At 49.5% G+C, this 16,865-nt stretch overlaps 1 protein-coding gene across 1 annotated transcript in view; it reads left to right on the top strand.

Annotated features, from left to right (window-relative positions):
• Nucleotides 1-535: 535 nt before the first annotated feature.
• The window catches only part of COTL1 (coactosin-like F-actin binding protein 1), a 25,517-nt gene continuing 9,187 nt past the window's right edge, over nucleotides 536-16,865 (top strand). The window contains exons 1-2 of the mRNA XM_015411282.1: nucleotides 536-1,067; nucleotides 1,688-1,770. Coding sequence (XP_015266768.1) covers nucleotides 991-1,067; nucleotides 1,688-1,770 — 160 coding nt within the window. The 5' untranslated portion in view covers nucleotides 536-990. The remainder of the gene's footprint in view (nucleotides 1,068-1,687; nucleotides 1,771-16,865) is intronic.

Below are 16,865 nucleotides of genomic sequence, written 5' to 3'. Positions count from 1 at the left end.
TGCAGGTGGTAAGTTGGAGCACTTTGGGGCAGCCCGAGAGGGAGGGGGCCCAGAAGAAACACTAGGGGGCCAGGCCCCATGGGCCCCAAGTTGGCTACGGGCCAGCCCACCAGTGCCCCCCACCTGAAGAAAATGCCTCCCTTTGGCACTCGAGCTCCCGACTGGTTCGTTGCCATAGCAACCTGCCCACTCCATCGCAAACTGGGGGGTCCTCAGATTTCCTGGAAAGACGACTTCCCCCCCATCCACCCCCAAGTCTCTGCACACACATTTCAACCACAGGCTTCCTACAGCTTCAGCCAAAAAGAGGGGGGGGGGGAGAGAGAATCTATTACATCACCGCATTGAAATCCTAGCAATGCTTCCCTCTCTCTCTCTCTCTTTTGCAAGGCGGAGAAGAAAGGGTAGCAGTGGGCGACAAGGAAAAGACCACTGCGTTGCAGAAGAGAGGGGTGTTCGGGCCCCCCAAAAAGGGGGTGGGGGAGTTGCAAGCGGGAAGAAAGGCGGGGCGGGGAAGCGGGAGAGCCGCCCCCGCCCCCTCGCGGCCAGAGGACCAATCGAGACGCGCGAGGCAGCGCCGGAGACGGCACTTCCCCGGCGGGCAGCGAAGGGGTTAAGCAAGCCGGAGCCGCTCCGACTGCTCATTCCGGCGAGGGCTGCGGAGGGGAGCGCAAGTCCGGCTGCAGAGAGCGGAGCAGCTCGCCTCGTCTTCGCTTTGCCCCGTCCTTTCCTCCGGGAATCCTGCGGCTCTTGCGAACAGACCGGAGAATCTCCCCCCACCACCCGCGGCTCTTGTAGGCAGATCAGAGAATCCACCCGGCGGAGGACCAGCCAGCCGCCCCTTGCCTGGATGAGACAGGGAGCGCCGTCTGCGCCAGTAGGAGGGGGGGCCGCCGCCTCCAGTCATCCGGATCGCACTTTTCTGCTTCGCCCCCTTCCTTGAACCTCGCAGGGTCGCTGCCCCCACCCCCCCCCCCCACCGGCAAAGAAATGGCCACGAAAATCGACAAAGAGGCGTGCAGGGAAGCCTATAACCTTGTCAGGGACGACGGCACAGATGTGAACTGGTAAAATGCGATGTTTGACCGGGGGGGGGGGCATTTCTTTTTAATCTAGTCTGGGGCGGGAGGGGGGGGAAGCATCTTCCCTGCTCTAAGCCCCTGCGCGCCCACATCCTGTAGTTGAGAGGGCGGATGGATGAATCGCTCGGCTTACTCATTTTCTCCCCCATAGGCGTTGTTTTTATTTATTGATTTCTCCTATGCCACGCCTTTCTCTCCGAGGGGGACCCAAAAGCGGCGCACATTGTTCTCCCCTCTCCTCCATCTTTGTCCTCACGACAACCCCGTGAAGTAGGTTAGGCGGGGTGGGGGGAGGGTGATTGGCCCAAGGTCACCCACTAAGCTTCCAGGAGAGAGTGGGGATTTGAACCTGGGTCTCCGGACACTACACCACTCTGGCTCTCAGTTGTATGGGGGGGGTGGAGGGGAGAGCAGAGAGTTGGGATAGATGCTGCGTTCCCCGCCCCCACCTCAGCCAGTCATTTGGGTCTTTCTTTCTTTTTTAAAGACTGATGGGAAAGGCTGGAATTAGCCTTGAATTAGCTAGGTCTAGTCAAAGTCCCCTATGCATCGAGCACCCCTTGGGTGTCGATTTGAAATGCCTGACCCTGCGCTTCCTCTCCAAGGGTGACGTTTAAGTACGACGGGCCCACAATAGTGCCTGGTCACAGCGGCGTCGACTACGAGGAGTTTACCCGGCAATGCACAGGTAAGATCAGTTTACTTTTCTTCTGGGTATGACGTCACTGACACCCCCCCCCTCCTTCCCACTTGCGGGAGGGGGAGGGAAGCCAGACAGAACTCTGCTTGTCTGCAAAGGGCTTTTATTGGCCCCCAAACGTTTCCTCCTGGATAGTTTGAACAACTGGGGGGGGGGGTGTTTGAATGATCTCACCCTGTGTGTCTGCCAGGAAGCCCCATGCAGTGATCTCAACTCGCTAATCCTTCTTTTGTCTCATCCCTGCTTGCGTGTCCCTGGGGAAGGATTTCTTTTAAAAAACTTTAACATGAAATACCTATATATTTCTTTCCCTTGAAATACTAAAATGTTGAGTCTTCTTCTAATAAGCCAAGTATCTCTTAAAGGTAACACGGGTTAGGTTTGGGTTTTTCTTACAATATAAGAAGAGCTCTCCTGCATCAGACCAGTGGGCCAATGAAGCCAGCATCTTGTCTCACACGGTGGCCAACCACTTCCTCTGGAGGGCCAACAACAGGACATAGAGGCCGAGGACTTCCCCTGATGCTGCCGCCTGGCACTGGCATTTAGAGGTTGGCTGCCTCTAAATGTGGAGGTTCCCCTAGCCACTGAAAGATCTCTCCTCCGTGAATCTGTCTAATCCCCTTTTTGTGCTGTCGATGCCTGTGATAATTGCTACATTGTCTGCCAGAGAATTCCATATTTTATTCAACCACTTGGTAAAGAAATGTTTTCTTTTGCTTCTCCTGAATCTACGGCCTGCCAGCTCCATTGGATGTCCTCAAGTTCCAGTGTTTTAGGAAAGAGAAAAATCGTTATCTCAGTCCACTCTCTTAATTCTGTTCATAGTTTTCTAAACCCCTATTATGTCACCCTTTAGTCATCTCTTTAAAAGTCCCGGACTCTTCAGCCTTTCCTCATATAGGGAAGGGGCTCCAGCCCCCTAATAATCTTGGTTGCCCTCCTCTGTACTGTTTCTCTTGAAATACTAAAATGGTGAGTCTTCTTCCTCATATAGGGAAGATGCTTCAGCCCCCTAATAATCTTGGTTGCCCTCCTCTGTGCTGTTTCCAGCTCTGCAATGTCCCTTTGGAGATACGGTGACCAGAACTGCACACAGTATTCTAAATGAGGCCACGCTGTAGTTCTGTCCAGGGACATTGTAATATTAGCTGTTCCATTTCCCTTTTCCTAATAATCTCCACCACAGAGTTTGCCTTTTTTCTCCACTGCTGTGACACACTGGGTTGACCTGTTCATTGAGCTACCCAATATAAAAGGGTGGAGGGGGGTTAGAACAGTTTTCATCTCAACCCGAACACTCTTTTTGTGGATGACACAGCGGCAGAACTGAGTTTGTTCTTCCCCCCCTTTCGTTCTGATGGGGGAAGGAAGCCTTGTGAAACAAGCACCCATTGCTCGCATGCTTATTGAACTGTCCCCTCCGTTGAAATCAACGGGGAAGCTCAGGGTGTGGGCACTGGTGCATTCCCAGAGCGTTGCATGAGACTGTGGTTCGAGGTGACTGTGTGAAAAATGAAATCTACCTCTGTTGTAGGTGGCTGGAATGTTGGAGCTGAGAAATCTTGGGCAAGATGCTCTGCGTCAGAACTGTTCCCTGTTTCTGCTTTCTTTGAAGAGCGCGTGTGTCTTTGTGTCTGTTTGCCTGCACCAGTTTAAAGTCAAGGCCCAGGGCCGGTCAATTTCACACCAGTGTTCCCTCTAAGCTGAGTCAGTGTGAGCTAGCTCACAGTTTTTTAGCCTCCGGCTCACACATTTTTGTACTAGCTCAGGAAGGAGGTCTCCAGAGCAAACTAATTTATGCAGTAGCCAAATCACCTGCTCACAACTTTAATGCCAGGAGCTCACAAGGTGCAATTTTTGCTCACAGGACTCCATAGCTTAGAGGGAACATTGTTTCACACCCAAGAGTTTTTGGGTGAGCTACCTCCAAGTGAGATGTTGCATTTGTTTGAGGAGAGTGGTGAAACATGACATCTGTCTGATCTCAGGTGTCAGTAGGAAAGTAGATGTCAGTGTTCCCCCTAAGCTGAGTTAGTGTGAGCTAGCTCACCATTTCTTAGCTTCCGGCTCACACATTTTAGTCTTAGCTCAGGAAGGATGGCTCCAGAGCAAACTTAATCCACGCAGCAGACCCATTGCTCACTCACGACTTTAATGCCAGGAGCTCACAAAGTAGAATTTTTGCTCACAAGACTCCACAGCTTAGAGGGAGCATTGGCAGATGTTCTTCCAGATGCTGCTAAGAACAGGCCCTTTCCTTCTGTTTGCCATCTGCAACATGGGAAGAACCACAGTCACAAAGAGTGGAGAGGGAATGCAGTCATATCAGTTCGGAGAGCTCTTTGTATTCGTCTAAGATATTAGGAAATCGTAAAACCGAAGTTAAGTGAATCAAAACGTACCCACTAAGATCAATATTAACTAGTTCCCATAAGAACAGCGTTGGCCCGTGTTTTCTTTGCAGCCAAGATCTTTGTATTAGTCACCACCTCCTGGAGTTGGAAAGCACCTTTTTTGTTTCTTTAAAATTTGAACCCAGGGTGAAGGTGGGGGTCAACGATAGATAGCGGAACAAGAGCAGCAGTTTCACTTTGGCTGAGAGGAAACTGATTTGGCTGTGTGAAGTGGGGAAGCAAGAACAATATTACAGTGGGGCAATTTACGTTCTGTCTCCATGCTTCCTTTTGCAACTCCACCATGCCTGCTCGGGGAGGGGAGGCAGCCTGAGGCTGCCTGATCCCATCCGATCTCAGAAGCTCAGCAGGGTTGCTACTTGGATGGGCGCTTGCGGGGTGGGCGGGTTATAAATATAATAAATAAATAAGCCGTGGAGTCCTGTGAGCAAAAATCCTGCTTTGTGAGCCACTGGCATTAATGTTGTGAGCGATTTAGCTACTCCATAAATTAGTTTGGTCGGAGCCCTCCTTCCTGGGCGAAGACACAAATCCGTCAGCTGGAGGCTAAAAAGCTGTGAGCTAGCTCACACTAGCTCAGCTTAGAGGGAACACTGGATGGGAGACCGGACCACCAAGGAAGATTCTGCAGAGGAAGGCCAGGGCAATCCGCCTCTGCTTTCCACTTGCCTTGAAAACACCTTGCTGGGGGGTCTCCATAGGTTGGTTGTGACTTGATAGCATGTATGTACATACAGCCAGGGTGCCACCACGGAGAAGGCCCTTTTGGCCCCAGAAAGTGGGAGCAAACAGAGCAGGGCCTCTGAGGGAGACCTCAGACCATAGCAGTAAACACCCATAATACCTGCCCAGCCTGTATGTTAATACAGATTATTGCCAAAGGCACCACAGTCATCCAGAACTGTCTCCTGTCCAAAACATCCCACGGCTTGGGAAGGGTATGAAGCAATATTGCTCACCCTTCGCTTACATTCCCCGAACCAGTGCATGTGTCAGCTTGAGGCTCTGGACAATTTCTTTTAATAGTTTCCTGTTTTTTTTGCAAAGTGCAAGTCGCCCTCAGCTCTCATTTCCCCACCTGTGAGGGACCAAACGTTGCAGATGTGTAGTTTCGGCTGGCCTTTAGGTTTAGCATAACAAAGCAGAGAGAGAGAGAGGGAGAGAGAATTGCTCTGCAGGGAGGCAGAAAGATAGATGAGATTTTGTCGGAGACAGAGGCGTTTGTTTCTTTTTATTATCTGCAAATTTTAATTAGCAAAGGCAATGGCATTAACATTAAAAAGTTCTAGTAAAAGTCATCTTACAGAAGCAAAGCCAAGCACATACACAATTTGAGCTATTCATGTACACCATCGGGTACGCAGCTTAGAAAACCAGCGCTAAGGGCACAATTCATACAATTCTTTGCAAAACTGCTCATCTGCCATAAAAAGGGGAAACTTCCAATAGATTAAATTGAATAAATAATGTGTAAATATTCAAATGCAGCAATCTAACTGATGGCAAGCACATTTTAGGATGTGGGCTTTAATCTTTGTTGCAGTTCAAATCCCATGAGTCTGTAGGCTTGGTGAATTTTCTTTTTTTAAATAACTGTATTTATTTAAAACATTGTATACCTACGTTCCTAGCACAATGCCCTTTAGGCAGCTCCCACTCAAACAGTAAGTTAAAACGAATAAATACACGAAAAGAAAGTCCCACTCCAAAACGCAGCAGGGAAAAATTCCTTACAAACCCTTTCTTCCAGAGACAGATGCATTTGTTTTTTTAATATATAGGTTTTTATCGCTTTTCTACATAGAAGAAAGAACAGACACATAAGTAAGCCAGTCTACAAGACAGACTAACATGAAAGACATACAGGAGCGTGTACCAGTTGTATCCAGTTTGTTTTACATACATAGAATCATTCTTATATGCACCTTCACATGTAAACTAGTACAAAAGGAATAACATTTTGGTATCTATAATACAAAATTATTGTATGCACCTTTGCAAATACACTCAATCCATTTATACAATCTTGACCAAGGTTTTTCAAAGATTTCTTCTTTCTATCTTGGAATTGTAAAGTAAGTTTGTCCATCTCTGCCGTTTCTAGTCGTTTGTAGATAATTTCTTCTTTTGTAAGAACTTCTTTTCTCCAATATTTTGCATACAAAATCCTTGCCACAGTTATGACGTGTATAGACAGATGGCATTTGTGAATGACTTGGTGCAATTCTGCCCAGCTGGGCCCCCTTTTCCCTGCCTGTAACTCAAGTGGTTAAGACGCTGAACTGCAGGCTGAGGAAGGTCGGTAGTTCAGCAGTTCGAGACCCGAGTAGGCTGCATGACGGAATGAGCTCCTGTCTCTAGTTGCAGCTCCTGCCAGCCTAGCAGTTCGAAAGCAAGACATTGCAAGTAGATAAATAGGCACCACTTCGGTGGGAAGGTCACAGCGTTCCGTGCACCTTGGTGTTTAGTCATGCCGGCCACATGACCACGGAAACGTCTTCGGACAGCGCTGGCTCTTCGGCTTGGAAACGGAGATGAGCACCGCAACCCTAGAGTCGGACTCGACTGGCTTTCGAGCAAGGGGACCTTTACCTAACTGGGGAGAGGGTGCCCCCCTTTCCTCTGATGACCAAAACAGCTCGGTTGATGTAAACAAAGGCAAACAGCAGGTCCTTCGGAAGGAGTTCTTAGTTTTGGTGCCGTTCGCATGCAACTTCTGTGCAGCCCAGCGAGGTGTGGGCAGTAGGGTCATGCAAGGTTATCCCAGACTTCTTCCTAGACCTGGGGTGTTCCTTCTCTCCATGGGATGGTTAGAGTGGGCACTGCAGAGAATGAAGTGACCCCCCCGTTCTGCTCCTACCGATGACCCAACAGCATTGAGGGAAGTAGTGTTCCCTCTAAGCTGAGTTAGTGTGAGCTGGCTCACAGTTTTCAAGCCTCCGGCGTACACATTTTTGTCTTCGCTCAGGAAGGGATGGCTCCAGGGCAAACTAATTTATGCAGCAGCCAAATTGCCCGCTCACGGCTTTAATGCCAGTAGCTCACAAAGTAGAATTTTTGCTCACAAGACTCCACGGCTTAGAGGGAGCGTTGGGCAGGAGTGCCCAACATCTGAAAAAAACAGAAGGGGCTCAGTTCAGAGGAAGGCTGGTGAAGCCGTTTGTCAGCAGGAAAGATCAGCTGTAATGGGGGGGGGGCAGGCAGCCCACCATTCCTAGAAACTGTTGAGAAGTTTCTGCTGAGGTCGGTCCGTCATTCCTGTTCGAGCCTCTGTTTGCTGATTGGCCAGCCCTTCCCCTTGTGGTGGATTCCCAGTTGTGTGGGAGTTGCTATCTAGTCAGCACGTAAGTCTTTGCATGGGGCCAACGGAGGGTACTGCGGCCAACTTCAGAGCGCAACAGCAGATACTTCTGGCCCTCTGTTTGACCGGGGCATTAGCAGGGTTTCAAAGGATTATAACCTCACCCCCAAGTATCTACTGTTATTGGTTCCATTACAGTTTTGTCCCACCCTGCATCCAAGGACCTCAGGGAGGGATACGTGGTTCTCCCCTTCTCTGTTGCATCTTCCCAACCACCCTATGAAACAGGCCAGGCCAAGAACTTCCTGACAGAGCGGTTCCTCAGTGGAACAGGCTTCCTCGGGCGGTGGTGGGCTCTCCTTCTTCTGTTTTCAGATGGCCATCTGACAGCAATGTGGATTCTGTGAACTTGGGCAGATCCTGAGAGGGAGGGCAGGAAGGGTTGCCTCAGTGCTTAGTTCTCGTGGCCCTTTCTTACCCACCCAGGGAAATGCTGATCAGTTTGTCTTCTGGGCGTGGAACAGCAGTCACTCACTGGGGGTGTGTATGTGTGTGGAGATTTGTGAATTTCCTGCATTGTGCAGGGGGTTGGACTAGATGACCCTGGAGGTCCCTTCCAACTCTATGATTCTAAGAGAGAGCTTTATGGCTTGGTGAGGATTCAAACCCAGGTCTCCCTAGTGTGGCACTCTAGCCACAGCAGCATACTGGGGGATCACAGAAGTATACTCTTTGCCTTCTGAATAACTGATTTTACTGATTTACTGATTTTACAGAAGTATACTCTTTGCCTTCTGAATAACTGATTTTACAACTGGGGCCTGTGAGACAGCCGCCTCTTCAGCACAAAGACAAGTCCATTGTCTGTGCATGAGCAGACACACTCTTTATTTGGGGGAGGCTTTGACAGTGTAATTCTTTTTTAGGTCTTCATGTTTTTCTGCAAACTTAGGGGTGGGGTCCCTATAGTTTGCAGAAGTATCTGTTTTTAGTCAGCATGGCCCCAATCTGTGGATTTAGGTTTCCACAGATTAGACCACACTTAACTATTTAAATATAAGACGCCTGTGCACATTTATCTTAAGCAAAGTTCTGTCCCTCTAGACCCATTCCCTTGAATTAATTTGGAAGACTGTACCTCTCTTTTTGGAGCTGCGGTGGCTCAGTGGTTAAGATGCCGAACTGCAGACTGGAAGGTCAGTAGTTCGGCAGTTCGAGACCCCAGTGCCGCATGATGGAGTGAGCTCCCATCTCTGGCCCCAGCTCCTGCCAACCTAGCAGTTTAAAAGCAAGAAATTGCAAGCAGATAAGTAGGTACCACTTCGGTGGGAGGGAAACAGTGTTCCATGCACTTCGCCGTCTAGTCATGCCCACCACATGACCACGGAAACGTCTTCGGACAGCGCTGGCTCTTTGGCTTGGAAATGGAGATGAGCACCGCCCCCTAGAGTCGGATTCGACTGGCTTTCGAGCAGGGGGAACCTTTCCCTTGACCTCCCTTTAGGATTGCACCACCAGGCCCTGAAACTCCTGAGATTCCTTGAACTGAGGCACAACCCCGTGGGCCTCTAAAAACCCTGATTTGGAGGCTGCATGTGATGTGATCTCCGTATGGTGCAGATCTCGTGATCTATCCCTCTTAGAATCTACTAAGTATGGCATGCGGCGCATATCTAAGCTGTCTGAATATGTGTTGTATTTACTTAAGAACCATTTCAGACTCCCTTTCCCCAAAGCTGAGGTGCAACATAATTTAAAATGGGTTATACAAATAAACAGTTGCACAAGCTATTGAATATATATGGCCAGGGGCCTGCATATCTGTGAGACCACCTCTCCTATGAGCCCTGAAGGGCTTTATGATATGCCAATCTGGATCTCCTGGTTGTTTCCATCCCGTCCATCTTCCCGCGACTAGGGTTTTTTCGGCTCTGGTCCCTACCTGGTGGAATGAGCTTCCATATGAGATCAGGGCCCTGTGGGACCTTTTGCCATTCTGCAGGGCCTGTAAGAGTTCTCTCACCAGGCCTTTAGTTGAGGTGGCGGGCATGCCCCCCCTCTATTGGGCCTCCCCTTCAGTGGGTCAAATCTATGTTTACCATCTAGGTACTCCAATTTAGATTTTTTTTTGGTATTTTTTGCATTTGTGTATGTGCATGTGTCGGGGTCATTTCGTAGAAAAAGAGGTGCAGGAGCTCATTAGCATAACTTATTTGCATAGGCCGCGCCCCCTGGCATCACCGGAAGTGTGTCAGAAGGCAACACCCACCGCTCAGGCTCCACTGGACTGTTTTGGATTAATAGCTTTTTTGAGGGGGGGACCTGCAGATCTGTCCTCACAGAAGAGGGAGAGCTTGTACCTGAATAAAACCTGGTCTTCAAGGTGCCACTGGACTGTTTTGGATTGCTAGCTATTGAGGGGGGGGGAACGTGCAGCTCTGTCCTCGCAGAGGAGGGAGAGCTTGTACCTGAATAAAACCTCTTTTTAAAGGTGCCATTGGACTGTTTTGGATTGCCAGCTATTGGGGGGGGGGAACATGTAGCTCTGTCCTCGCAGAGGAGGGAGAGCTTGTACCTGAATAAAACCTGGTCTTAAAGGTGCCACTGTACTGTTTTGGATTGCTAGCTATTGAGGGGGGGGGAATGTGTAGCTCTGTCCTCGCAGAGGAGGGAGAGCTTGTACCTGAATAAAGCCTGGTTTTAAAGGTGCCACTGGACTGTTTTGGATTGCTAGCTATTGAGGGGGGGGGGAACGTGCAGCTTACTTGGCTGCTTCTTGCTCTGACGGAGGGCTGCTGGGAGCAGGGGGTGGGGCTTGTTGCATGTGCCCGCCCCCTGGGCTCTTTACTGCCGGAGCTCCGCTCCTGTGCGCTCCTGCAGGAAATGACGCCTGGTGTGTGTGCATGCCCCTGCCTGGAAATCATGGCAACCTCTGGTGACTCTTACTGGGGCACAGAGGATGTTCAGAGGAGTGGCTTGATGGCCTGCCTCCGCCTCCCGGCCCTGGTATTCCCCCAAGGCTTCCCTTCCAAACAATTTCCAGGGTCAGTCCTGCTTAGCTTCCGGGATCTGACCTGAATAGCTTGCCTGGGCTATCCAGGTCAGGGCTGGGAATCCCATTTTGAAAAGCCTCACCTGCCGGGGCATCGAAAAGCACGTAGGAATATCGTTGCATTCTTTCCTTAATCTGATGTAACTTAATTGTTTTAAAGTTCTTGTAGATGGTAATTGATGGAACCCGCCCTGAGCCTGCTGTGCAGGGAGGGCGGGATACAAATCGATTCAAATAAAGAAATAAATTATAAAACCGCTGAGGGACAAAACCTTACCATCGGGAAGTCGCCATGTCTGGTTACAACCAGCTGGGGCAGCTGATGATGACGAGGCAGAAGGACCCTGGGCGAGGGACGATTTGAATTCCAACGATTGATTGAAGGACAGATGAATAATTAAACTAGAGGCTGGACGGCAAGATCCTGTCCTGTAATAGGCAAACCTTTCTCCTGGATTTGCTTTGTTCTGTTGTAAAAAGGTAAAGGTAAAGGTTCCCTTGCTCGAAAGCCAGTCGAGTCTGACTCTAGGGGTGCGGTGCTCATCTCCATTTCAAAGCCGAAGAGCCAGCGCTGTCCGAAGACGTTTCCATGGTCATGTGGCCGGCATGACTAAACACCGAGGCGCACGGAACGCTGTTACCTTCCCACCGAAGTGGTACCTATTTATCTACCTGCAATGTCTTGCTTTCGAACTGCTAGGTTGGCAGGAGCTGGTAGCCAGCGGCAAAAAAACCCAACACCCTCGGTGTGGCATTGAAGGGTTAACAGGACTTGTATTTTAATCTCCCTCCGAGTTCTGCTGTTCCAAGCCTTTCTCCTTCATGTTTACTTTATAGGGTAAGACTGTTGGGCGAGTGGGCGGGAAGGAAGGAGGATGAGCCTGCATGGTAATGCTTGTGGTTGGGTTTTTCATTGACAGCCTGTTCCTGTCTGCAAATCCTTTCCCACCCCCTTGTCCTCCTCCTCCTCTCTGCCTGTGCAAAACATCCCACCCCGGGCTGTCGGGCACATGCCTTTCATACGATCCTCCATTTCCTCGCGGCCATCTGGAATTCGGTCTCGAAATTGAAATTGTTTTTCTTGAGCCGGTTGTCCCTGCTGTTGTCTGTTGTTTGGTTTCTTTATTTACGTGTTAAACCCACATTCGAGTGGCCTGGGGGGTTTCGGACACCAGAGCAAAACGACCCTACAGTTGCCAACTGATCAGAAAAATGCCCACCCTGACCTGCCCCTGTGCTGCTAACAGCAATTTCGTTGGCAGGGATTGGTTTCCACAGCCTGGAAAGGCATTGGCCGCTTGCTCACCTGCTCAGATTCATCTGGGGTTAAAAGGCCGAAAAAACTGCCGGTAGAGTTGCCAACTCCAAGTTGGGGAATTCCTTGAGATTTCAAGGTGGAACCTGGGAAGGGCGGGGCTTAGGGAGGGGAGAGACCTCATTGGGGTATAATGCCATGGAGCCCACCCTCCAAAGATGCCATTTTCTCCAGGGGGACTGAACTCTGCCAAGTAGAGAGCAGCTATAATTATGAGAGATCTCCAGACCCCACCTGGAGTTTGGCAAGCCTGCTGATTGGGACACTGGCGGTAAACGGGTCCACTTTCTTGTAGTTCTATTATTTCTGCAGTCTGGATTTGACTCAACTGCAAGACAGCCATGTAGGAATCAGCCAACAATATGCAAAGCTATTTTATTTTATATAGAGTACTCCCATGGGCTGGCTTCATCTGCCCGTGCAGGAAATAATTTTGAGAAACGGCACACCCAGTCATTGAGACGAAGTGGACTTTGGAAGCACTGATCAGGTTAATGTGTCTTCCAGGTGTGGGCTGTGCAATTAATTTCTTCTCTTAGGCGTACCTGGAAAGGCAAAGGCTTTGGGCACCCGACTCATTTGCTGGGAGCGTAAGAAACTTTGTTTCTGCCTAACTCACCTCACAGAGCCAGTTTGGTGAAGTGGTTAAGAGCACGGACTCTATTCTGGGAGAGCTGGGTTTGATTCCCCACGCCTCCACATGCAGCTGCTGGTGTGACCCTGGATCAGTCACATGTTCTCTCAGAGCTGTTCTCTCAAGGGCAGTTCTCAAGAGAGCTCTCTCAGACCCACCTACGTCACAGGGGGGTCTGTTGTGGGAAGGGAAAGGGATTGTAAGCCACTTTGAGACTCCTTTGGGTAGTGAAGTGCGGGGTATAAATCCACTGTCCTCTTTTGTTGGAGAGTCTTTTGCGGGGTATAAATCCGGTCTCTCCTCTTTTGTTGGAGAGCTGCGGTGGCTCAAGTGGTTAAAATGCTGAACTGCAGGCTGTGGAAGGTCAGTAGTTCAGCAGTTCGGGGCCCGGGTGCCACATGATGGAGTGAGCTCCCGTCTCTAGTTCCAGCTCCTGCCAACCTAGCAGTTCGAAAGCAAGAAATTGCAAGTAGATCAATAGGTACCACTTCGGTGGGAAGGTCACAGCGTTCCGTGCGCCTTGGTGTTTAGTCATGCCGGCCACATGACCACGGAAACGTCTTCGGACAGCGCTGGCTCTTCGGCTTTGAAACGGAGATGAGCACCGCAACCCTAGAGTCGGACTCGACTGGCTTTCGAGCAAGGGAACCTTTACCTTTAGGAAAGGTTAGCTTCCTGATATCCCTGTGAGGTAGGTTAGGTGGAGAGCGAGTGACTTACCTAGCCCTGAACCAAAGCGGCACAGTACAGGGGGAAGGTCACTTCTACCTAGGGTTGCCAGCCTCCAGGTGGGACCTGGGACTCTCCTAGGCCTTTTTGAGGGGAAAACAAAGAGTTTTCCCCTCAAATGGCTGCCATTTGAGGGGAAAACTCTTTGTTCCCCCCTCAAATCGCGTGGCCCCGCCCCCAGTGTGCGACATCACTTCCGGGTGACGCACACGCGGCTACAGACGGCCAAAACATATTTGGCAACCCTAGACTCCCGGAATTCCAACTGATCTCCAGACCACAGAGATCAGTTTGGCTGGAGAAAATGGCTGCTTTGGAAGCTGAACTTTACGGCATTATAGTCCACTGAGGTACAAGTGCGCATGCGCACGAAAGCGTACACCCAGAACACAACTTTATTGGTCTTGAAGGTACCGCTGGACTCAGACTTTGTTCGGGAGCTGCAAGCTGATGCATAACATTAACTACCTTCTTTTTAAAAACAAAAGGATCGGTGGAAGGGTTTCGTTTAAATAACTAATTTTTGGCCAAGAGGTCAGTAGTGGATTTCTAGGCAGAGTTACTTTAAGCCCACTGAAATGAAATGAATAGGCTAAGAGCGGAGGAATTTTGCATCGGATTAGCCAGATCTGAGTCCAGTAGCACCGAACAGACCAACAAGACGTTAGGGGTGTGTATGTGTGTGTGAGCTTTCGAGAGTCAGTTTCCTTCGTGTCTGACAAAGAGAGCGTTGGACTCTTAGAAGCTTATATCCTGGGAAATCAGGTTGGTCCCGAAGGTACTCCTGAACTCGACCTGAACTGTTCCACTGTAGACCAGCACAGCTCCCCTCTGAAAGTATCTGCATCGGACGGCACAGTTGGGAGTGGGTGTTCATTGGGTGGCCTTCGACAAGCTGCTCTTCGCCCACCTTGGCCTACCTGAAAGGGCTGTTGTACTGATTAACACAAAAAGGTGTTATCTGGAATGCTTTGGAGACTTGGAAGTGATCTGCAGGTGCTAAATATTATCCATGGTCACACAGATGGTCTCGGTCCAACCTCCAAGAAAGTACGACCAAAATAGGGTTGCCAACCGCCAGGTGGTAGCTGGAGATCTCCTGCTATTACAACTCATCTCTAGGTGATAGAAGCCAGTTCACCTGGGGAAAATGGCCACTTTGGAAATCTCCAGGTATTTCCCAACCCAGAGCTGGCAACCCGAGAGGAAGAAAAAAAAGGGGGGGGGGACACAACCCTACGTGAGAAAATAAACACAAAAGGTGGAGACAAAGAAAACAAAACTAAAATATAGCCATTGCATGTAGTGCTGATGTACAAAAGGTCACAACATTGACTGACCATCCCAAGCCCTAAGAACGCCAGGCCTGCTGCTACCAGGGCCAGGGCCTTTTCAGTGGCGGCTCCATTAGGGTTGCCAAGTCACGGCGGGGGATCGTAGGTCTTCACAGAATCCTTGCTGCGGGGACGGCAAGACGCGTTGCACCTGCCGTCGTCAGGATCTGATGCTACACGTCACTCTGGCAACGGGGCTCCGAAAAACCCCCGTTGCCAGAGCGATGCATAGCGTCATGTCCTGGCGACAGCGGTGCAACGCGTCTCGCCGTCCCCGCGGCGAGGATTCTGCAATGACATGCAGATCCCCCACCGCGATTTGGCAAGATTTGGCAGGCCTAGGCTCCATACTGGTGGAACGAGCTCCCGGAAGAGACTAGGGCCCTGCGGGACCTTCTACAGTTCCCCGCCGCGTAGGCCCGTTCCCCGCTGCCGGCGGATCGGGCCCCGGGGGAACTCCACCCCGACGTGCACGTTGCCCGGAAGTGACACGGGCACGGCGGGCACGCTGGGGGCGGGGCCACGGTCATCCAAGGGAAAACTATGGTTAGGGTTACGCGTGCCTGCGTCACTTCCGGGCGACATGGATGTGGTGTGCGCGCGTGCGCTCCAGCCACCAGCCGGGAGTCCCCCGCTGTGGCTGAATTCACACTTGCCAACCCTAATTGAATTGGAAATAGCTGCTGCACACGATATAGTATGCCATTGTAATTACTGAAAGATGACGATTATGACTAGCACTTTAATCATCGGATTTTTTAAATGTTTAAGATGTTTTATCTTTGTATATGGTTTTATGGTACTGGGTACCGATTAATGTAAGCTGCCCTGAGCCTGCTCGTGAGGAGGGCGGGGTATAAATTGAAACAATCAATCAATAAATATAATTTAATTGTACCGTCAAAAGTGCTAAAGTATCATTTAAAAACCACATTCCTATGGTTCTGCATATGAGTACCTAATCCTAATATAAAGACAAATGTCCAGTCGTATACATACAGGATGAAAGGAACAGATTATATCCATATACAAAACCCAATACTAAACGTGTTTCGGATAAAAGCCTTCCTTGATAGTAAAATTCAAACTGAGCACTCCATAAATTTAACAAAAATATACATAAAACTTATCATACACAGAATGGACCTTACTCACACCGAGATGGTGGTTTTTAAATGATATTTTAGCACTTTGGAAGGTATAATTAAATTATACATGTTACCACTACATGCATAGCTACATTTTGGTTTCTCTTCCTTTGTTTCAACCTTTTCGGTTACCCAACTCAAAGCAACACAGCTTGTCAATTACAGATGTCCGGCGCTAGTCACAAAAGTTATCAGGGTTTATTGTATTTTGGGTTTATTTTGAAAACTTAAATGTGTGTCTTTTACAGTTTTCAGTCTAAAAGAAAAGGAGGGTCTCACTCTACGCTAAAGGCTCAACACCTGATGGCTTGTATAGCAATAAATACCTGAGTCTGTGCCACTAGGCTTTTGAGTCCACAAATGTATATGCTACTGTAAGAACATATAAAACTCTTTAAGGGACTTCATGGATCTTCTTTTAGCTGCAACAGACTAGGACAGTTGCCTACCCCAGGGTGCCTTTTCAAATCCAATCCCTTTAAATTTTCAATTTCAAGTATGTAGGATGTAAATGTGAAATTGGCAGAATGCCAACCGTACTGTTTTCTCTCTGTTTTGGTAGATTTGAATGTATTTAAACCTACGGCCTCCTCTTTCTGTGGCTGTTGAGTAAAAGACGGAGTTCAGATGAGAAGAGCGAGGCTGCATTTTCTGAAATTCTTCCTTGGGCTCGACTGTTAAAGGGACTGATAGGGTGGAGAGGGACTTCCGTAGGGTATAACGCCATGCCGTCCACCTTCCAAAGCAGCCATTTTCTCCAGGGGGAGTGGAAGAATTGTTTTCGATAAATAAAAAGAGAAGAAGGGATTGGATTTATAGCCTACCCGAAGGAGTCTCAGGGTGGCTTACAATCTCCTCCCCCTCCCCACAACAGACACCCTGGGAGGAAGGTGGGGCTGAGAGAGCTCTTTCAAGAACTGCTCCCGAGAGAACAGCTCTAAAAGAACTTGTGACTGACCCAAGGTCACACCAGCAGCTGCATGTGGAGGAGTGGGGATTCAAACCCAGTTCTCCCAGATTAGAGTCCGCACTCATAACCACTACACCAATTTGGTGATGTACATAGTCTGGAGATCAATTGTGATTCTGGGAGATCTCTAGCGCCCCCCCCCCTCCCCAGAAGTTGGCAACTCTAGGGACAAGAGCCCCCCCC

Source organism: Gekko japonicus, unplaced genomic scaffold (assembly GCF_001447785.1).
Source record: "Gekko japonicus isolate JY-2015 unplaced genomic scaffold, Gekko_japonicus_V1.1 scaffold1958, whole genome shotgun sequence".
NCBI classification, from domain to species: domain Eukaryota; kingdom Metazoa; phylum Chordata; class Lepidosauria; order Squamata; family Gekkonidae; genus Gekko; species Gekko japonicus.
Note: the sequence above shows the minus strand (reverse complement) of the source record. Positions and strands in the feature narration are given on the sequence as shown.